This window comes from Equus quagga, chromosome 3 (genome assembly GCF_021613505.1).
Source record: "Equus quagga isolate Etosha38 chromosome 3, UCLA_HA_Equagga_1.0, whole genome shotgun sequence".
NCBI classification, from domain to species: domain Eukaryota; kingdom Metazoa; phylum Chordata; class Mammalia; order Perissodactyla; family Equidae; genus Equus; species Equus quagga.
The window spans coordinates 105,036,985-105,060,685 of record NC_060269.1 but is presented as its reverse complement, the minus strand read 5'-3'; the positions used below and the strand labels follow the sequence as shown (position 1 = coordinate 105,060,685).

The window sequence follows — 23,701 nt, the reverse complement described above, 5'->3', positions numbered from 1 at the left end:
AATTGCTAAATGGATAGGGACTTCAGAATCACTTCTTGGTTGTCTTCTAGGTTGAACCCATATGTTAAGGAGCTGCCTCACATTCTGATTCCTGAAGGTTTAGTCTCTAAGAGCCCATGTGTCAACTCCATCACACCCTGCACGTATATGAGGTCACATGAGCACAGTCCCACAGCAACTATCTGGTCACCAACTATTACAGACTCAGTAAATATTCACACATGATAATCGTTACAACAGATTTACTCAAACTTCAGCTTCTTAACATAGTTGAGTCTTTAATTAAATCCCAACATGTTTTGACTGTCAAAGAAACTGAGTAATTAAATGTAAACATAGAACAAGACTATATTATAAAGACATTTCAGTATGTGATTTTGAGGTCCACAAAAATCACTAAGATGGCCTCTATAATAGTTAATATATCATAAGCCAATCACATGGGCTTTAATACCTGGAACTTGAAAATCTGGTCAGAGAATCTTACGACTATAATAGGATTAATTTAAAAGAAGTATTTGTCAATGTTGTGACCAAGGAGACTCTCCACAGATAAATGCGAAGGAAAAAGAAATCAATAATTTTAAAATGCAGTATTCTTTTGTGCCTTTGCCCAGTCTACTTCCTCTTTTGAATTCATTTTCCCTACCTCTTGCCCTTTGATTTCTTTCTCATTCCTTAAGATTACATACTCTATCCCTGCCATCAGGGAGTATGTAGTCTAACAGGGATAGGGAGGGTCATTATCAAGTAATAAATTAACAAATATATGCAAAATCTTAACTCTAAATGGTTTTCTGAAGGAAAGACATAGGATGTATATATATATCTCCTAGGAGATGTATGAGATATATGAGAAACTGAAAGAAGGTAAGTGTGGCTGGTGCCTAGGGAAGGGCAAGAAGCAGAGTGTAAGATGTGTCTGGAGAGAAAATAGGGGCAAAACCATGCAGGAACTTAAGCTACTACAAAAACTTTATCTTAAAGGAAACCATTGAAGTGTTTAAAGTGTGTGTGTTGGGAGTAGGCGGGACAGATGAGGATGAGTGTGTGAAACAAGCAGATTTGCATTTTTGTAGAGGTGACATATTTATACAGCTCAAAAGTCAAAATTATATATAAAGTCATTTATTGTATTTGAAAATAAGGTTTCAACAAGATATGCTTAAAGATTGGAGGAAAAAGGAAATACAGCGAAGTGAATGATTTTAGGAGAGATTTGGTTGATAATGTCTATAAATATTTTGTGATGGAGTGGAACGAGGTAGTGAGTCAGAAGGAGATGTCAAGAATGATTCCTAATTTCTGGCCTATCAAGAATAGTTCCAAAACATCAAGATCTCCACTTAAAGTTTTGGGGATCGCATGTTAAGATCATATAATGAGTTAGATTTGGAGTTATGGTGGAATTTCTCTCTCACACACACACACACACATACATTTACATTCACATATACATAATATGTACATGCCTCGATATAAATGCCTCGAGATTATCTATGATGCCTTAATTCTCCAAAACAAAACTTCAACGTATACTTATTCATTAAATGAGACGTTATTTATAGAATAATCATTTGAAATTCCTCGTAGAGTGGCCACATACCATTTGTACATTGGAAAACGCGAAGAGGCTTTATTCATACAAACTACGTTGTGTAGAACGCCCTCTGGGATATGTAGTCCACAGCCTTCGTGATGCCATAGCCTTTGTTCCTACTACCAGGTGGACTAATAAACACATTAATTATGACAGAGTCCAGTTCAGTGAAGTTTTCTACAATTTAGCCTTTCCACTTCATCCCACTATCCCTCAGTTATGTCTCTACTTATCAATAATTGAGTATGAGAAGAGAAAGATACACATTAAATGCCTGCACTAAGAAACATTCTGTCAGAACACTACTTCCCCAAGATCTTTTCATGATAAGCACCTGCAGAATGTTTTAATTCCAGCAACAATCAAAAATTATCTTCTAAATATGCAGAGGGTTTTTTATATCCTCTGTCCATCTGGATGAAGACAAACGTCACTGTGTTCTGAACTAAAGTGACCACGTATTCCCTAAAACCATATAAACAAAAATCGAATAGAGCATGTTGATTTAGAAAACTAGCAAACAAATTTTTAGAAATAACAAGAATTATATCATAAATAGTTTAGGAAAAAGAATGAAATGTATGCAATAGATTGCATTTAACGCCTGCTTCTGATGCTACACTTAATGTATCCTCACCTTACACCAAGAAGACTGCCCGGAATAAAACAGTTGAGACAATGTCAGTTAGAGCTTTCCTTTAAATCCAATAATGAATAAAATATGATTCATTTCCCTGACAAAGTTAAAATCGCTTCTGAAATGTAATTTTGATTTAATAAAACTTTATATACATACATATGTGTACATATGTATGTGTGTATGTACATATATATATATATATAGAAGTATAAGGAGTTGTAGCTTGCATGTAAAAGCAACCATACACTTAACTGTAGATGATCTGGTAGAGATACAAAATATGGGCTGATGCTGAAAAAGGACATTTATATACAATGCAGTATGTTTCTACCAAGAAATAATTAAGCCAAGTCAGTACGATTTACAGGTAATTTCCCTAGTTTTGTTTGCCTGGCTCTATAACCAACCTACAGTCAGACCTGGACAAACTTGAGCAAGTTCGATTCATATTATATAGTGGATTTAGAAAAAAAAAATGCACCTGAAGCTTCGAGGTGTGATTAGGGGACTTCTCAGTATTTGGTTTCCTCCTCAGTTAATACACATTAACTCTCATTACCTATTTAGCCTGCGCACACCATGGTGAAAACCAGTTCAGGTTCATAAGGACGAGTGATTTTTTTCTTAAGGAAAATATGTTTTGTCCTCATAAGCTGTTCTTCACTTTGACATAAAGTACTATGCTGTTTCAAAAAGCCATTGATAAATATCCAAGTTTAAAAGGACAGCTCACCATATTATGGGCAAAATGAGGGTATTTTCAAATAAAGAGGGAAGCATGCATGATCAAGTTTCAATTTAAAAGAAAAATTAAAACAGAAAAAAATCTCCAAGTGAAAATTGCTTTGAAATGACCTTTTTGCATTGGCTCTATCTCCAAATGGTTATTTTGTTGGCACTACTTATTATGCATTTAAAATTGACCTGTAAATGTTTTTTTTTTTTTTGAGGAAGATTAGCCCTGAACTAACTGCTACCAATCCTCCTCTTTTTGCTGAGGAAGACTGGCCCTGAGCTAACATTTGTGACCATCTTCTTCTACTTTATATGTGGGACGCCCACCACAGCATGGCTTGCCAAGTGGTGCCATGTCCGCATCCGGGATCTGAACCGGCGAACCCTGGGCCACGGAGCAGAACATGTGCTCTTAACCACTGGGCCACCAGGCCAGCCCCTGACCTGTAAATTTTTAAAACCAAGAATGTAACAGCAATTATATGTAAACAACACAGTAAACTAAGTCAGGACAGCTTACAGATATTTTCCTATGGAGTTCATATGGCTGAACTTATTACTGAAGAATTTTTAAAAGCAGTTAAAAGCCTAGAAAACAAGTCTCATCTAAGATTTGCATTTGAATTTTATACAGCAAATAAAGAGTACTATTTTCTCTTCATGGAAAGAAAACAGCAATAGGGTAGCAGACAATAATCACACAGAGAAAGTTACAGACGAAGAAATAATCCTTTGGTTTGAGTTGTTCAAAAATAAAACTTCTGAAAGCAAAATGAATATGAAATATTACACCGCAAGTTAGACAGTCTCTGAGTATTAATTATGTATATCCAATAAAATATTACATTAAATCTTTCATCATTGCCAGAAATTTTAAAATTCTGAGAAGAGAGAAATCACAGGTGAAGAGAAATAATCTCCATAAATTAGCAAAGTAAAAGGTCATGTGCTCCTCATCTTTGGAAGAAATACATATACATGACCCAACAGAAGGAGACAGGCCCTGCAGATCCACAGGCAAACCCTTACCTTGACAGGTGCCATTTTTCTCTTCATATCCTGCCTTGCACATGCATTTCCCGATGGGCACCAGCCACTCCCCTTCAGCGCTGCAGTGCATTTTGGGTGGTTCATCTGTCACAGAATGATTGACACAGGAGCCCGACACTTCCAGCAACTGCGAAGAATCGGCTCCAGTGATAGTGTCAGGGAAGACAGCCAAGTGTCGTACCACAGAAGGGCATTTTTTATAGTACACGCGCACAGAAACCAGAGCAATGCAAGCACCCACATCTTGAAAAGCAAGATAAAATCCCTTTTTGCTTAGAGGTCCCACATCTCTGACCTCCGTATTCAGTTTCATGACGCGGTCACCAAGATCAAGTTCTGTAAAACTTTCATCGGCAGCAATGGTATCAATTTTGATGTACTGGTTTTCCTTGATGTTTCTCCCATTCTCATCATCTGATTCAAAGTAATACATGTTAAAAGTCTCCTTACAGGTCCCCAGGCCTCCAGGAAGGCTGTTACAGTCCCGCAGAGTAAACTTGAGTTCTATGAAGATTCTGGAAGCACCTTCATTGGAGATCCAACTGGTCAAAAGCCAGTTATTCTGATTCTGTTCCATAACTTTGCATACTTGGTATGTGTGGATAGGGGCATAATTTTCATCAACTTCACCAATCTCTTCCCACTGTGTAATATAAAATAGAAAGACAAAAATTTCCAAAAAATTAGAAAGTAACCGGTAAAAATAGTCAAAGGTAACTAATTCAGCTGTGGAAATTTCTTTAGCCTCAATGTATACCATTGGGAGAAGGAGCTATATAGCAACAATTAAAAAATATATATATTTCCCTTTTTAAATTAAATAAATTAATAACATTATTCGTTGTCTGCAACACAACACAAAGGTAAACACATACGAACGATATTCCCCAGAAAAAAGAATGTTTTTCAAAGTAAAATTAAAACAAAATTGAACATGGATGAAATTAACAAGAAAGAACAGTGAAAGGAAAGAATATTTGTATGTATGTGTGGACAAAAGTTAAATATATAAACTAACAGAGTAGATAAAGTTTAAGAGAAAAAAGGAAGTATGATTTTTTTTTAAAGACAACAACAGGAAAAAAAAGCAGTAAATGTGGAAAGGAAAATAGAAAAATGTAACATGTGAAGCCACATTTATTTAATTCCGGCATGTTACAAATAATACATCAATGTAATAAAACTTGAAAGAAAATTCATTAGTTTAAAATTAATAATAAATGCTTGTTTTATTGAACCAATCTGTTTAGGACTCTTTTACAAACTGGATAACTAAATGTTTATTCACAGATTTACGTAAAATTATAAACCTAGAGACAGGTGTAAAATAGAGATAAAAATTATAGATTAGTAATATGGACAGCCTTGTCATTTCAAATACTAACCGACTCTTGTTATATCCTGAAAATGCATTACTTCTTTCTTACCAATGCATTATTTTATGCATGATGACCTTAAGAGTTCTGAATATATACAGGGTATAGAAAAAATTAAGTATCATTTATATAGATTCCAAAATAATATTTGATCTATTAAAATACTACAGTTTTAAGAACTATAACCACTTTCTGAACAGTACAGAACCAAATTTTTATTCTTCATAAAGATGTTCCTATAACTTAAGAAATAAACCTATATAAAATCTATGTGTACAAAACTATATCTAACTTTGTTTTAAATCTTTAAAAATGGTCCTGAAACACACAAAGCAAGGAAATCATCCTGACTTTCAATAAATCCAGAATATGATTTCAGACACTACGCATTATAGATCATAAACTTCATAGAACATCATTTCTTTAGACATGAAATTAAATAGAGCTTTATTTCTTGAGTGTGTTCAGCTGACAAAAATGTGAAAAATGTGGAGTCACAAGAGATGCACATAAATTGTATGTCTTAGATGGCTCCTCTCTAGCTGCCATCAGACGGACTAAGTAAAAGGTACTAATGAAGGAAAACCGCTGAGCCTCTTAAATTCACAAGAGAGAGACATCAAGATTTTATCTTGCCTAACAACTTTCACACTATGGTGTTATGTGAAGCCTTAGTTCTCTCATTTAATCTCACTTTTGTTCTCTCTCAAAATGTATATAAATTCTACTTAGTCTCTGGTTTTCTAAACCAGCTATCTATTTCAGCACTCTGTCATTAAACCACTTACATTTTCTTCCTGAAGTGATCCAGGTATCAATAACTTTGTTATAAATGGCTATTGAATGTCACGATTAATATTACATGCAAAAGAGCACTTCAAATAACTAAATGAAAACAATAAAAATTATCAACTTAGTGTTATAAAATTAATTAAATATATATTCCTTGAATGAGTAAAATGAAAATTGGCATCATAAAACTCTTCTCTGAAAAAAGAAAATCAAAATGCTACATTACGTATTTCAGATTTCTTTTACTTTATAATAGTCTTCCAACACAAAACACAAATGGATTTCAAATCCTTGGCCTTAAATCATTTATAGAAGACTTATTTCTGCAGCATGTGTTTTAACAGAACCCTGCAAGCAAGTAAAAGGAATTGGACAAGTAAAGAGAAATGAAATAGTAGCATCTTCCAGATTATAAGAGAAGCATTTCACAGTCTTTGTCTATACAGAGTCCAAGGTACCACAAATATTACTAAAAATGCAAGCCAAGCAGCACTTGACAAGACAGCTTAATAGTTACTGCTTCAGGTGATAATTTCAAAGTATGTGCATAAGCATCTTACTTCTCTGAATATTCTCAATTAAGAAGAGAAAAACTGTAATTTTCTTTGATGTTAGAAATATACCATGGTGGGATTTTATTTATTTTTCTTTTCAAATGTCCAAAATATAAATGAAGGCTCACATTTTCTATTTCTGAGGAATGAGGAGAAAGACTTTAATTTAAATAATTATGGCCATAAGCCATTCAGATAATCAAATAGGTAATATACACATATTTCCCCAAAATATCCGCTCCTATCTAGACAAATATACTAAGAACCAAACAAAATATTTCATTTATTTTAGATTAGCTAGTTGAAATAAAACCACGAATTCTTCCAAGTTTTCTTTCCTTTTAATACAAAGTGGACATCTTGCTGTCCTCAGCAAAAATCGTACCTATGAAGGAGAAACCAGGTATTGAAGAGAAATAACACTCATCAAGAACTTAAGAATGTGGCAGGTATATTCCTAGATATTTTTGCAAATGTCATGTCATGCCAAGGAGATTACAGCAATTCAATGAAGGGTGCAGATAGAAAACACAGTATTTTCGGTTCAATTTGGTTGGATTTCCTGTGATCCCGTGGTTTAATAAAAGTATCTGAAGATCTTTTGATTACTATAAACAGTATGACTGGGCATTTGGAAGTGTGGTCACTGAACACAATATGGTGACTGTAGCTCTGTCCTTCAGGTCTAGCAACTCCTCAAGGCCCACCCTCCAAGCTCATGCTGTTCTCTGTGTTTCTTTCCTCCTTATTCCTATTCCTTTGCTTTAAGATTAAAGAACTGGTTTTACACAGTCAGCTTGGGTTGGCTTTATTTCTTTCCCGGATGGTTGGGCTTGCTCCTTTTCCTGCTGGGCACTGAAGACTCCAAGTCAGCTGCATTCTAATCCCACACCTGGCCGGGCATCACAAGTCAGCCACGTTCATCAGAGCAGTGAAAAAGAAAACTGATGGATTTTCATATCCGTATGTGCATCATGGTGTTACCAACTTTCCCTTCCCAAGCCATTAAGAATTATTTTCTCCCTGCCTGCTTGCCCATGGCCCTATTCAGTTTCCTGCCTCCAGCTCCCATTGTCTCTTACCTTGTTGGCATTGCACTCATTCCAGTCTCCTATCCTATAGATCACTTCTTTTGCCTTCAGAACTTAAAAATATCATATCATGACATGCAGCGCAGTTAGAACCTCCCTTACATTATGACCCAAAATACACAGTAGGTATCATCATGTGAACAGAGTTGATCTTGACCTTTCATGGTAGCAGAGTTTACCTACTGTCTAGTTCTGTTTTCATTATTGTGTTCCTATGTATCTTGTTTCTACAGAGAGACTAACTTATTGAGGTTAAAGTACAGTAGTTAGAAACCTTGTAGTAGAAGCCTGAATGGAAATACTTGATTTATCTTGTACGGAGGAAGGATTATCAGTTTGAAGCCCCGGTTTTAGTCCCAGCTTTTACAATATCTAGATATATAAACGGAGACCCAACTACTGGCACGCTGGCTACATAATTTAGAGGGAGAACTGAAATGCTCTATCCCAGTCGTCTAATGTCCAATATAAAACATCAGAAGGGGACTTAAAAGATCTGATCCTACTGTTCATTTTAGAAATGAGGAAATTGAAGACGAGACAAAAGAAAAGATCTTCTCAAGCTCACAGAGGACCACTCTGACCATCTGATCACCCTCTCTGCCTGTGTCCACCTGTCCTCTTTCAGCACATCTCTGTCCTTGATGTGTGTGTGGGACTTCTTGATTCACTGCATTGATTGCTGCTCCACTCTGTTGAAACTAGATTCACATTGTTTTCAGACATAACGTAACCATAAACAATTTTTCCTTTTTTCCTTCCTTTCCTCCCTTCTATTTTCCTTTCTTTCCTTTCTTCCTTCTTTCTTCTATATATCTTAATACTCTGAAATACAGATGTGAAGGAAGAGACATGAGTCTCTTATTCTCTACTGTATCTCAGAGTCTGACACCACAGGACATAGAGTGGGCACTTGATATCTTACAATGAATGAATTAATATCAAACATATACACATCCCTCCTTAGTCCAGAGATCCAATAATCTGAAATAATTCAAAGATGGTAAATAAATGATTGTATGATTTGTCTATTGTTTTCATTTGAACAAAAATAAATCTCATTCCCTGTAAGTTGTCTGCATTTTATAAATTCAAATAAGAAGGAATTCATAAATTCGTATTTTTGGAAAATTAGGCTTCAGTAAAAAGTTCTAAGCATTTATTTCAAGACATTTTCTTATTCCAGTAATTCATACGATTATTTTGTTTAGTTTTGCATATTAGCCTGTAGAACTATTTTTCATTGGCATTAAATTTTTCCAATTATAACCTACAGCTTAGTTTACATAGATAACTTTTGAGCATGACATGTTTCAAAATATTTAGTTTTTCATTTTCAGTCACTAACCTTCTTCACCATACTGTACAGAATAAAAGCCCAGGATATAGCATATCACTTAGTGGCATTATACCTTATTTCATATTTCAGTCAAAGATATTAGGACTATCGTAGTGATTTTCTTTTGCAGAGTGATGTAAAAACATAGCTAGAAATCTGACATGCCCAAACCATAAGTTTGTAACAAGACCTTGTTTACCGCTTACACACTTCCTTGAATATAGAGCTAACCGCTCATTACCCTTTAACATCACAGTATTTTGCATAGAATGCTTTTTTTCTTTTCTGAGAAAGATTAGGCCTGATCTAACATCTGTCGCCAATCTTCCTCTTTTTCTTTTTTGGCTTGAGGAAGATTAGCTCTGAGCTAACATCCATGCCAATTTCCCTTCACTCTATATGTGGGTCGCCACAACAGCATGGCTAATGAGTAGTGTAGGTCCATGCTTGGGATCCAAACTCAGAACACAGGCTGCCAAAGCAGAGTGTGCAGAACTTAACCACTACACATGGGACAGGCCCCTATATCATCTTTTGAAATGTTCCAAAAAGAAACAAACTGTAGGCTTCCAATTTTATTCAAACTATTTTTAGATGTCATTTATTATGATTTTCAGTGTGCATGTGTAGTATAGTTGCTAACTTCACTGAAGACATCCTGATCTCAAATTACTGATTAACTGTTTTGTTTGCAGGGAACGATTCACCCTAACATCTGTTGCCAATCTTACTCTTTTTTTTTTTCCCTGCCCAAAGCTCCAGTGCATGGTTGTATATCCTAGTTGTAAATCCTTCTAGCTCTTCATTGTGAGCTGCCTCTACAGCACGGCAACTGACAGATGGGTGGTGTCATTCCGTGACCAGGAAAAGAAACTGGGCCACCGAAGCAATGAGAGCACTGAACTTTAACCAGCAGGCCATCAGGGCTGGCTCTAATTAACGGTTTTTTTTAAAAGAGCGGTACCTCTCCATGATCTTATGAAATGTCTGGGAAATTGTTTGACTATCTGCTCAAATTTGAAAGTCAGGCACTTTACCCATTTAACCAGTGTGCAGCACATTCCTTTTGCTATCTCGTAATATGTTTATGTAAAGTATAGAATTTCTGGAAGCTTCCTGCTATTGCAAAAATCAGATGAAGTACAATATAAAAAATCAGAAACTTCAAACAGAGCAAAGATCTTTTGTTTTTTTATTAGTGTCTAGTTTATTATAGTAATTTACATTTTTAATATCAGATTTTCAGTTTCATTATTTTATATTTTTTCTTTCAATTTTCTATACAGATTAAAATTAGGTAATATATACTCAAGTAAGGACCTAAACGAATTCCTATTTTCTTGTTTTCCCCAGGTGTATGATAAATGATTACTAATATTCTTCCTCATAACATTTTATAAGACTTACTATGCTTACAGAAAATCATTATGCTTTTCCTCCCTGTTGGATATCCAATGGAGCTCATATGTCCGTGCATGTGTGCAGAAATCTGCTGTTTCCTAATACATTCAATCCAGGACGTTTCCTCTGAGAGAAACTGGGCCAGAAAATCCTTCAACAGTGAGTGACTTAGAAACTTGACTAATGGCAGAAACAGTGAGGAATCTTACTATTGTTTGGACAGGCATTTTTCTGTTTGTTATTACTAACTTTTATGTGTTACTGTCAACCAGAAGCCATTCTTCATTAGGAAGAAATACTATATTATTAAGCCCAGTGCACGTTGGGTACAAATATGAGACCTAGTTCCCCTCCCTGTCCAGTGACTGCCCTAATGCTTAAATTATGAGAATCAAATAGAAAAGCAAAGTTCATCTTGGGTTATAATTGCTTTGAAATACATTTTTGTAATTAAAAGGTGATCCTAGAATGTGTGGGAACCTCAAAGCTAATACAGTACAAGAAAAATAGTTTAGAGCTACAGCTGGGTAACTCACACTTGAAAAAATTAATTTTCTCATTACATACTATGTGCATGACATAATCGTATAGAACACAACCACATCATTTTGCAGAGGAGTAAACTGAGGCCCAGAGCAACTAATGCACTAACTAGTGCAAAATCAATGTCTCTGATTGGAACTCTCTGATATTAATTAAAATTTTCTCCTTTTGAAGCGTTAAAATTATAACATAAAATGTAGTGGCACATGAGATCATTTTAACCAACAAAAGAGAAAATTTTTCATGCCCTAATGAGCTAGGGGTATTTATGTTTTCAAAAGATAAAATTCTTGGCCTTTTGTTGTAGAATTATAGCACCCATTCCTCCTTGATTAGTTTCCTGACTTTTGGATCAAGACTACATACAGTTGATTGAGCAACAGAAGTATGTCGGTTTTTATGCACAATCACAGGAACAAAAATGGTTTAAAAAGAATAAAATACGTAGTATAGAGTTTCTTTTTCAGAAATTCAACTGCTCTGTTATGCTTCTTTAGTAAAATAAATATGACATAATGTATCAACTTTCAGTAAAAATCATTTGAATCAACAATCTTGTTACGTTTCCTCAATAATATGTTAGTGGAAACAAAGATTCCATCAAATAGGAGTTTGAGTTATTTAAAACATCTTTAAAATTCATGAGTATGATGTAGCAATTTTGCTAGAAATGACTCAATTAATTTTCTGTGTATGAAATAAAGCTGAAGTCAATTACTTTATTGCCCGTGGAATAGTTACAAATATTTATGGGCACAAATTCAATTCATGAAACAAAATCACTTGAGAAAGACAGAGATTACAACTTTCAAGTTTATATGAATATTTTCACAGGGAAATCCACAGACAATTGAGCATCTTTATACAACACTAAATATGAATGGCAAAGAGGAGATGTTTTTTCCCCTGGAAAAATAATTCATATTTTTTCTCTTTAATGCTGTAGTCAGTGATTATAAGAAGGAAAAGAAAAAATATGGATTATTTCTTCATTTATTCTTTTAAAAAAATTATCCAAGTGCAGAAGAAATGAATTGGAGATTGGAAAAATCAAAAGCAACATATCACATAAATTATGCACAATTAGAGAAATTTATGATTTAAGAAAAATAGTGTTTCTTAGTAAGATACTATGATGAACATTGTCTGAAAACAAAAAAGAAAATGTACAGATATGATTGCTCATATATTTGTTGTTATTCCACTTTTAAGAAGCTATATATTAAATAGCTTCACATTATATAAAATGATAAAGTATGTCATGAATACTTCCAGTTTTAAAATCTGGCTTTTTTCCTGGAAAAATTTACTTAGGAAAACAAACTCAAACTTATCAACTGGTTAATAATAATTTTAAAAGGTGGAATGCATTAAGCAGGTAGGTATGCCTGAAATTAACAAATTAATAAACTGAATTAAAATCTTAAAAGATCTCCTTAGTGTTTTATCAAAAAGCAGTCCCATTAAATATGGTATATGTTATTTAGTTTGTCAGTGATTTTGCACCATGAGTTAGAATTTTAAAAGGAGCAGCTAAAAACAAATAGAATTATAAACCACTGATCTAGTTTAATTCCATTATAGTTACACTATATATTGGGACACCTCCAACTTAAGCTATAGTAGCCTACCACTGTACATTTTTCTATCACATTCTACCAAGAGATGATCAGGACAACATCTGATAATAAATAAAACTGTGGCAACATAAATAATATTTTGTCTCCTATTACAAAAGTTTACATAGCCTGTGAGTTTATATCTTCCTAAAGAGATGACTGTGATCTCAAATATATACTTGCTTAAGCAGGGGTACATATTTACCATGGAGATTTTAAGATCTAAGAAATCATATGTTTCTCCTGTTTCAGGATTTCACAGAGGAAACACAAAGACACACACAGACACACACACACTGCGAAGAATTCCTTCATGACAGTCGTTGTGAGATTTTAAGAGATGGCCCTCCCGGTGTTATGTAAATGTACATGTTATCAATAACACTTAAAAGTTTACTGTGACATTAGTACTCTCTTTAATATAAATACTGTCCCATTATAGATTGATATGAATTCTGTGGGGAAGCTTTCTTTTCAAGGCAATATGAAAGTTTCAGTAAATGAGAAAAAAAGTATTTCACTTGGGATTCAATTTAATGAAAATAAGGTAGATTAACCTCTGGCACACTTAATGTTTGAAGCAAAATAGAAACAATTATACCCTTGCTATTCTGGCAAAAAAAAAAAAGAAAAGCATTTCAGTAACCCGTTTGCGACTCTGGATTATTTATCCAGCCTATAATATTTACCAGAAAATACAATGTTGTCTGTGCTCTCTGGTCTTTCTTCTGCCCTCATTTTCCAATAGATAGTATTACATGTCTGGTGTAGGCCTTGACAACGGCACTCATAAATGAATTCCATATCTCACATTAATCATGTTCTTGTAATCAGTGGCTATTCAACACGAATTTACACCTCACTTTCTGTTGGGAAACAGCCATATTAGGGCTTTGAGCCTATTCAAGTTTAAGTGACTATACTGCCAAAATATAGTCTAAGGTCCACTGAATCCACTTGCCACAGCTGCAGTAATGAAATTCTGTAGAAATAGAGGCCATATACAGGTAGTGTGTGTCCAACAAGGAGCTGGAACCTCCACAGGGAATAGCTTTATTTTTTCAGAACCCCAGTGTTTCTCTTGTTTGGGATGGAAACAAAAGAAGGAACAGCCAAGGGTCCATTGCAAATTCCTCTTCCTGCATTTGTTGAGCCTTGTCTGGACAAAAAGCTGAGCACAACAAAAAATAGCTCTTGGAATAAAAGTACTACTCATTTCTTACCAAAAACTTAATATAGAAGTTTAAATTGTTTAGTGATAGCTCTAAAATGACAATTGCCAATTTTCAGTGTTTATTTTAATGTTTTTGATAGTTAGTTTCATGCAAATTTAATTTTGACCTACCTTAGACTGTAGAATTTCACAATGAGACACCCTATCTGAAGGTAGTGATTGACTAACACCTATAGGAATTTCTTGTCTATGGACTCAATCTAAATATTTTATTAAATTTTTTATTTGAGAATTACTGTGAAAATAGATTTTATAAGAACGCTAAGAATTCTAGGCAAACATAAAATCTTTATAGCATTAGTGGAATTGCAACAGTAGGGAAGAGAAATCTCACATTTCTTCTTGCTACTTGAATTTTCTGGCTATATTTTTTCCTTATCTTCTTATATTGTCCCATAATCATTTTGAGGCCTTTTCCTTTGGTTAGTAATCACAAGTGGGAAAAGTGAAATCAATTTTGTAGTGTGATTTTAATCTTAAATTTTTTTTTTTACATATAAGAGTTTTATTATAGAGGTTAATCTTAAAATTAAGACAAGTTGTTAACTGCTTTTTTCTTTGTTTATCAACACAATCCCTTTCACCAATATATTCTGGTAATAGAAAACATAGATAGAGCAAATGCAGATAAGACGTAAGTGTAGTTATGGCACAGAAACATAAAATATTTTACCCTAATGAATCTTTGAAATTGTTTGGTACTTCCACATCTATTTGTAAATGAGCAAACAGGACTCTTGATATGATAAAGGATACACCCATAATTACAGGAGGTAATTGTCCCTGATTTTCATTTATTGTTCTGTTTGCTATACAGCTGCTAGTTTATCTGTTATATAACTAACAGTTCTTTAGAAAAGATGGCTCAGTGGGCTCCTGGACATCTCAAGGTCTTTGACAATATTTTCCCATTCCACTTTTGGCTGGTTACACTGAATATAGGCTAATTCTTCGTACATTTAAACGTGTGCTTATTAGGAGAAAGGTAGGCAGATACGGAATCAAGTTTTAGAAAGTCTATAGGAAACAGGGACTCTTCTATGCTACTGCTGGCAGTACATATAAGTAGCCAAATTTGGAGAGCTATTTAGCAATATACGGTAAATTAAAAAAATTTTCACCTGTGACCAGAGATACATATGCCAAGATGATACCTCCAGCATTGCAACGGCCAAACATCAGAAACCACTTACATGACCATCAATAAGAATAAACAAAATGTGTTATACTCATAATATACATCACTATATGAGTTATTAATTCATTTATATAAAGATCAAAAATACATAATGATGAGGAGAAAATGTAAAATTTTAAAAACAGTAAAATATATAGCTATACTTTAAAAATAAATAAAACAATACTATAAATCATGTTTTATTACATCCATATAATCAAATGGTGATAAAGTATAAATAGGAAAAATACACACACTGACTTCATGAGAACAGATCAATGAAATAGCTACAACCTGAAGAACATAGAGAAAGATTGAGTAAAAAATGAACAGAGCCTCAGAGACCTCTAAAACAAAATAAAGCATATCAACAATTGTGTAATGAGAATCCCAAAAGAGAAGAAGAGACAAAAAAATGATAGGTACAACATTTGAATAAATATCAAAATTTTCCCAAATTTGATGAAAAACTTTGATGTACAAATCTAAAATGCCCACTGGATCCAATTATGAACACAGAAACATCCATGCCTAGAAGCATTACCCTAACACTGCTGAAAGCCAAGACATTAAAAAAAAATTTTAAAGTAGCAAGAGGAAAACCACTCAACAAGTTGACAAGAACTAGAATATAATAATTGACTCCTCAGCAAAAGGAATGCAGGCCAGAAGAGAGTGGCCCAATGTACCCAAAATGCCGAAATAAAAAAATGTCAACCAAGAATTCTGTATTTGAGTAAAGCTAACTTTCATAAATGAAGGTGACTCAAAACTCACCAATAAAAAATAAACAATCCAAAATACATGAACAGACACATCACTGCAGAGCATATGCAGATGGCAAGTAAACACGTGAAAAGATGTTGAATGTCATCAGCCATCAGGGAAATTCAAATTAAAACCACAATGAGATATCACTACACACCTATCTGAAATGATTAAAAATTTTTTTAATAGTGACAACACCAAATATTGATGAGGATGTGGAAAAAGTGGATTGCTCATGCATTACTGGTGGGGATGTAAAATGATACAGAACTCTGGAAAACAGGCAGCTTCTTACAAAATTAAATGTGCAATTACTATGCAAGGCAACAATTCTCTTCTTCAATATTAATCCCAGGTAAATGAAAACAATGTTCACACATATGCCTGTATATACGTATGTTCACAGCAGTTTTATTTTTAATAGCCTTGAAACTAGAAGCAGCCCACATGACCTTAAATGGGAGAATGAATAAAGAAACTCGTATAAGGGTACCATGGAACATACTCAGCAGTATAAAGAAACAAACTGTTATTACAACCAACATCTGGAATGAATCTCGAAGGAATTTTGGAGTAAGAAAATCAATCTCAAAATGTTAAATGCTGTATAAGTCCATTTATATAATATGTTTAAATAACGAAATTTTAGAAGTGGAGAAGAACGTAGTGATTGTAAGAGGTTAGGGATAGGGAGCTGGCAGAGGAGGAGAGATTTGAATGCGGTCGTGAGAGGGCAATATAAGAGATCCTTGCGCCGCTGTCTCTGTTTGGTATTGTAGAGGTGATGGATACACAAACCTACACAGGTGATGAGTTTGTATAGAAATTAATACACACACACACACACACACACACAGAAAAGGAGAGGAGAGGATTGAGAGATACAGGGATGAAAGAGCAGGAGAAATTGTTACACAATTAATGAACAGCATCTACAAAAATTGGAATTCAGATGTATCTTACTTCAAAGCTCATGTTTTAATTCCCCACACCATGATGCCTCCCAAACTAAGACAAAGAATTTATGGGAAAACAGTCATTTCTAGGTAAACTAATGAATGGAGTAAAGGAAGCCACTCTCTGGTAGTCTTCCTACGAAACAGCCATATATTTTATTCCAAAAATTCCACTCTGTACTTTACTTTTGTTTCTCTTTAACTTTGAATTAAAGCTGAGCTAATTATTAAAGTAATATCAGTCAAAGTATTTTCTACGCAACTAAAATCCCACTAAATATTTCACGGAAAACAAGTGTTCTTTAATTAGACAACTATGAAGCTCTTCCTAGTGTATTTCTTTCTTTCTTTCTTTCTTTCTTTCTTTTTTTTTTGAGGAAGATTGGCCCTGAGCTAACATCCATACCCATCTTCCTCTATTTTATATGGGGGATGCCTGCTTTAGCATGGCTTGATAAGCCGTACATAGGTCTGCACCAGGGACCCGAACTAGTGAACCCTGGGCCACCGAAGTGGAATGTGTGAACTTGACTGCTGTGCCACCAGACTAGCCCCGAGTGTATCTCTTTTTATGATATTAAAACTGAAGGCTTCGAGAAATCTATGCATATGTGTAAAGTAAATCTGTATAATATACACATCTGTAAAGTAAAGCTATGCAGTAAATTATCCCATTTAGTTTTATACATTACACTATTTTCCACACTTGTATTGCCAGAGAGCTCATAACACATAAAAGCATTCTACTGAACATTCCACAGAACATATTTTGGGAAATTCTAAGTTGTGGTGTTGTTTGATAATTGTTTAGGTGCGAGTACTTACTGGGATACCACATAATAATGTCTTAAATTCTGACGTCTCCCCTGTGACACATTTTTCATGGTACCTAATCTATATTACATTTTCAGTTTACACATCTGTATGGTCCAAAGGATTCATTTCATTACAAAGAAACCTGTTGTCAATTGTTTGTGCGACCCCAATGTTTAGAATTATGTCTGGAGAACTGTACAAATTCAATACGCATTGATTGAGTGCATGTATGTAAGAATGAAAGAATGAACGAGTGAATAAACGTAAGAATAAAAGAATGAAAATACCAAGAGCCATTTGATTTACTCTTACTGCTTTATTCAGTAGTTTGCTGGGATCTATAGCAAGCAAACAGAAAGAACTTTTGAGTGAGTTATTTCTCCCTCCTTTTTCTAGAAGCAATTTAGTCAAAGAACACTTGGCATGTCAACCCTGAAATGTTGCCAACCTTTTGCTTTGGCCACTATCTTTTTCCTCTCAATAATAACTCCCACCAAAAGAATGGCAAGGAAAGAAAGAGAAGGTTAAACTCAATTCTGTCAAATGGTGTTAAGAGTTGGCAGCTCCAGGAAACGTTTTATAGTGAAGAAAATTGAATCTAGTGAAAAAGGGAGCTACCTGAATCACTGTGAATTTCATTTATCTGTGCATCTCTGTTCTTAATTATTAGTGGTACATGACAGTTGGCAAGCCCATGGAGGTCTCAGAAAATTTTAAAATTTTATTAAACGGTCAAAACATAACATTGAAAAACTTCAATAATTCATGTAAATAAAAGCACAATTTATTTCGTATGATGTTGAGGATTGTTCTAACCAATTTCTTTTTCTTTTCCCACAAAATAGGACATTAAAGGTATATAATGTTATCTGAAATTTCTATCTTAACAAGATCTAATGAGTTGGACTAAGTGTAATGTTCAAACACTGCCACATAAATTCTCTTTCCTTTACCCCTACAAAGAAGAAAATGAGCCCAAACGACTTTAGCTCACACACTCCAGGTCACTTGGCCCAAATGAAGAGGGCAAGTTACAATGCTAAATAGAAAACTTATTTCATATATATCTGATAAGCAGCATCATCTCAATAATTCTTTGGTCGTATTTACTTACAACCCTTTTAAAAAGTACATCATATCAAAAGAAAAATATTAGAAATTTAATTATGCCAAAAGGTAACAAAGCAAGTACTTATTGGAAATTTTTAAAAAGCAAAGAAAAAAGTTTTATAGATTTCAATATTCATAATTAAATTTCTTGCTTTAATTGAAGATCTCAGTATACTTTTAATTTGTTAATTTGCACAAGAATTTGGAGCCATAATTTAGAGTTAATCACCTTGCAGCATAATCAAGGCATAAACACTTTCTTTCTCTAAGTAACTGCTTTATGGTTCATACCACCTTATTGCTGACACAGTTCATTTCTGCAATGATTTTTCAGAGTAGCTAAATATGCACCACATGTGCTAGCTTCTGTTTTTCTTATATCCAGTGACAAAGTATTCGCTTATATTCAGATGTCCGCATTTATGCTTCTGATAAATTTCCATATTGAGACATTCCATTCATAACTAAGTAGAGCACTACTAATAAATGAGTAAAATACGTACTTGTCCTAGTGACAGAAGTTTGCCACAAAGGGGCCCATAAAAGAGTAAACCGATCACATTGACAACCTGCCAGCTGTTTGCACAGGAACGCTTGTTGATAACACCTTACACATTAATCTATTATAAACAGTGTAATATTTTCTACATAACTGGCAAACAATGCCTTCAACAGTGACTACAGGTTATATTTGAGAAGTTAAGGTTCTTCAGACTTTCATAAACCAATATTAGATAAACATACATAGATACATATACTTAAGCATTTTTAAAAAATCTGGACTATTTTTGTTAGAATAAAGACATTAAAAGAGAAGTCCTGTTATTTAATAACAGAATATCAAATTTTATGCAAGTTAGAATCAGTAACTGTAAGAATATACAACCACAAAAACTGTATATTGATATTAAATTACTGAATTTGATTTATGCAGCCTGGTTTTGAAAATGTGTCTCTAAATGAAAAATGAATAATGACTGAGGTAACTTTTTTTCTGTTTAAACCACCTTAACTCATTTTTTTTCTCCTCAGCTAAAATATCTTAAAGCTGCCAGAATTAAACATTCAGCAGGAGATGTGCTGAGTGAGTTTCATTAATACATACATACGTATTTATATATATATATATATATATATAGGCCAGGGTTTCCTAGGTAAGTATCTATGTGCACAGAATTCCCATTCAACTTAATGGGGTCATGCTTACATTAAAATATGGAAATATATATCCAGAAAACCTTAGCTTAATATTTCTATATGTAAAACCTACTCAATTTTTTTATTTTCTTCTAAAGTATCTATTCATACTAGTATCTCTTCTTTTTTTTCCTTTTAATTGATAATACTATTGCAAAGATCCACCTTTCTTTTATTTCTCAACTCAATTTGGATGACCTAACACAGAAGTTTCCATACACTGGTTTAACCATCAACTGTATCATAACACGAAAATGCAGATTCTTGGGTACTACCCAAGACCTACAGAATCCTGGGACCCAGGAATATGAATTTTAATAATATATGATAATAACTGTTTAAAATTGATTGAGAATTTAAAATGTGCCTAGAACTTTCCTAAATATTTACATGTTTTAACGCAGGTTAGCCTCACCATGGTCCAATGAGGAAGCTATCATTAATTAGATGGGAAAACTAGGAAAGTTAATGAACTTTGGAGCTATGATTCTGGCAATATCACTTCAGAGTCCTGGCTCTTGACCTCCTGCTACACATGCTAACTCTCTTGTGTGAGTCCAAAGTCTAGCCAGGTTTCTACAAAAATGTCCAATAAATGTGGATGGCTAGAGTACGCTGAATTACAGATATTTATAGTGTGACTGTTTCTCAAACTAAACAGAAACTTCCTTGAGAGAAGGAACACTATACATATATATATATATTCATATTTTGGATCTTTCAGCAAAATACTTGAGTTCTCAGTACATATTTGTTGAACTGATTCTTCTTTTCAAATCCTCCAAGTAGAAATTCACCAAAAGTATCTGCACTCAGGAAACATCATATAGCAAACGTTCCTTTCATGATACAGCCTATTCTTCTATCTGACCCAAATACTTTCTCCTGCATCCCAAATCCATTTCTTAAGTGTCTTAACTAAGTTTTTATGAGGAACAACTCTTATCACCATTAGCTATATATATTTTTTTACTTTAGGACTTTGAACATATTTAAGTTCCTATGTTTACTATTTGAGATTGCCTCTGGCTAAGATTCTAGAAAGCTAAATGCAATGGCCTAAACTATCCCTCCTCTTAGTATGAGGTCCGGAAGAGGCCTAGGATTCAAATCTGGGAGTATAGAGCAAGAAGCTGAGTTGCATTAAATAGAATTTGTTCCCCTTCCCTCGAGTTATAATCTACAAGCACATTGTTCTTTTAAATATATCAAAAATCAAATTAATGTGATCTTCCTTCTTGTACCTGAATCCCATTCAGTTTTTCTTTCCTGTGAGCAAACAACTGCCAATCCCTTAGCTTGCCTACAGAAATATACATTACATTTTATTTAGTTATTTAGTTTTTACATCTATCTTCTCCTTAACCCTTACCTGCTGTTTAAGACAGTTACATAGAATGGACAATCCTTCAAAATCTCCTATCTATGGGTCAATGTAACTCTTTCTTTTTTATAAGAATCAAAGTCAAAATAATATTTCAGTTCTTGAATGGTTATACATACATTACTGTGAAATGAAAGCAGACCAGGGTGTTGGTTGATTTTTTTTTTTTTTGGCTAATGGTATATGCTAAAACAGAAAAGAAATTATGATTTTCTGCTGCAAAAAAAATTTAAAGAAATATGCTCAGAAAACAATTCAGGTAACTTGAGGACTCGGATAATGAATTTGCATAAACTTGTAAATGCCTCAATGCTTTCCCCATATTTGGGAGCAAAGTGGAAAAACACAAAGTGGTATAGCCTTTCCTTCTCAGAGAGGGGCAGAAGAAAGAGCAGGAAGTTAGGAATAAAAATTCAAGAAGTAGCATGCTTCAATACTTACATGTGTATCATCAGATATCTGGGTGTATCTCTGTGAATCAAGTCATCATTTTCTCCACGATATATTGGAACTCACTAGGAAAAGCAAGGGTGTAATTGCTAACCTCAGACACTAGTCTTGGAAAAATGATTCTCCCCTTAAGTAGTATATAGCCTAGTTTGAATAATGAACACTACAGTCATGTTTATTGAGGGTAAATAAGAAAAGATGAGATAAAAACATTAGAGACCATCACTTATTTATAAATCACTTCCTTCTTCACATATTGGCTTATAATACACACCAATTCGGAAGACACCTAGACCCAGAAGTGGCAAATACTACTGCAGCAAGAAGTGGGATAGAGCCAAGAAACTTACTGGTATAGTGACTCTAGATTTTCAACCTTTCTAAAGTAGAGATAAGATATCCATATTTTATTCTCCAATACCACATGTAGTCACTGGCCCACAGTAAGTGGAGGATATGTTTATGAATTAACATTTACAGCCTGTTTTCTCCATTAGACTACACACAGAACTTTACAGCATACACAGTACTTAGTACAACATAGATTTACAATAAATGCCATTTCATTGAAAAAATGAATGAAGCCACCAAAAACAAAGTGAGAAGTGTTCAGAAATCATAATCTAGGAGAAAAATTGAGATCCGGTACCAAAAATAAAGTCAAGTGCCCAGGGATGAGAATATGAGTTAAAATATTGGGTTATTACCAGAAAACTCTTCCATAGGAATCTAGCATCTAATGTTTTTATTAGGGCTTCTAGCATGTTGACATAGTTAATCCTGGGCATCTTCTGGACATTTGCCTGTATCTAATACTAGGTTGGGTGTGTCTGTGTATCCGTTTGTCTGCATGGGGATGTGTTTTTGAGCATGTTAGAGATTTGGGAATACAAAAGGATGGTGCATTGAGCATGAACATTACCAGCAGTACTCCGAGTTCAAAAGAAAGGCTACAGTCCATTAAGTTCTCAGACTAAAATTTCACTTAGATTCTATTTTGCTGAAGCCTAAGGAATATGATTAAACCTTAGATGAGTGTCTTAAGGTCAAAATTATTCAGTCAAGCCCAACTTGCTCTAGGCATCCTTATATTAGTTCTGTTTAACCGTATTCTGTTCAGATTGCTTTATTCTACAGAAAAGTAACTTTTTTGTTTAGAATCAACTCTACACAGTATTTTTTTTGGTATACCCTTCAAAGATTCACTGTAAACTTATTACTGTTTTGGTTAAATCTATCAACTAGGGTCTGAGTAGATATGCTGAGTTAAAAGTAATGGTAAGATCATATTGGTAATAGTAAGACCATAATGTTAGTAGTAAGCATCATGGCAGTGTAAAGGTTTTCTAGAAAAACACTTACACTTTTAGTTTATTTGTTCACATACAAACCTGTGTGAATTTACCAAAGTGTGTTCAAAGCAGAGGGAACATGGCAGATTTGAAAAACTCTGGAGGAGAAGTCAAGTGTTTCAGTCTGTAAATGAAGATACAAACTTTACATCATTTCCAAATGTTAGCCAATTGACCAGGACAAAGTCTTCACTAATTCTTAAGGAAATCAGAAAAATGTAGTAGGTATTTCATAAAACTGAATTTTTTCAATTTAATGGATTATTTATTTTGGGATTATATGATTCTTTTTATTTTGGTGTTAGAATTCTTGTTTTTAATGAAACAACAGTGATAATAGAGGGTAGTTCATGGGTTTTGGAGAATGCTTTGAGTTTAATTTTTAAATCACTGGTTGATGAATAGCATAGCTACTCTATAATTCTAAGAGATGTTTGTCAGGTTTTGTCTGTGAAAAAGAAGGAATGAATGATACCTCCTAGAATGGACTTTGTCTGACTTCTGAGGTAAACTATGC

At 34.0% G+C, this 23,701-nt stretch overlaps 1 protein-coding gene across 6 annotated transcripts in view; it reads right to left on the bottom strand.

Annotated features, from left to right (window-relative positions):
• Positions 1-23,701, bottom strand: part of EPHA5 (EPH receptor A5) — a 329,244-nt gene that overhangs the window by 250,460 nt on the left and 55,083 nt on the right. For all 6 annotated transcript variants that reach the window (XM_046657571.1, XM_046657573.1, XM_046657572.1 and 3 more), the window contains exon 3: positions 4,005-4,668. In XM_046657571.1, coding sequence (XP_046513527.1) covers positions 4,005-4,668 — 664 coding nt within the window. The remainder of the gene's footprint in view (positions 1-4,004; positions 4,669-23,701) is intronic.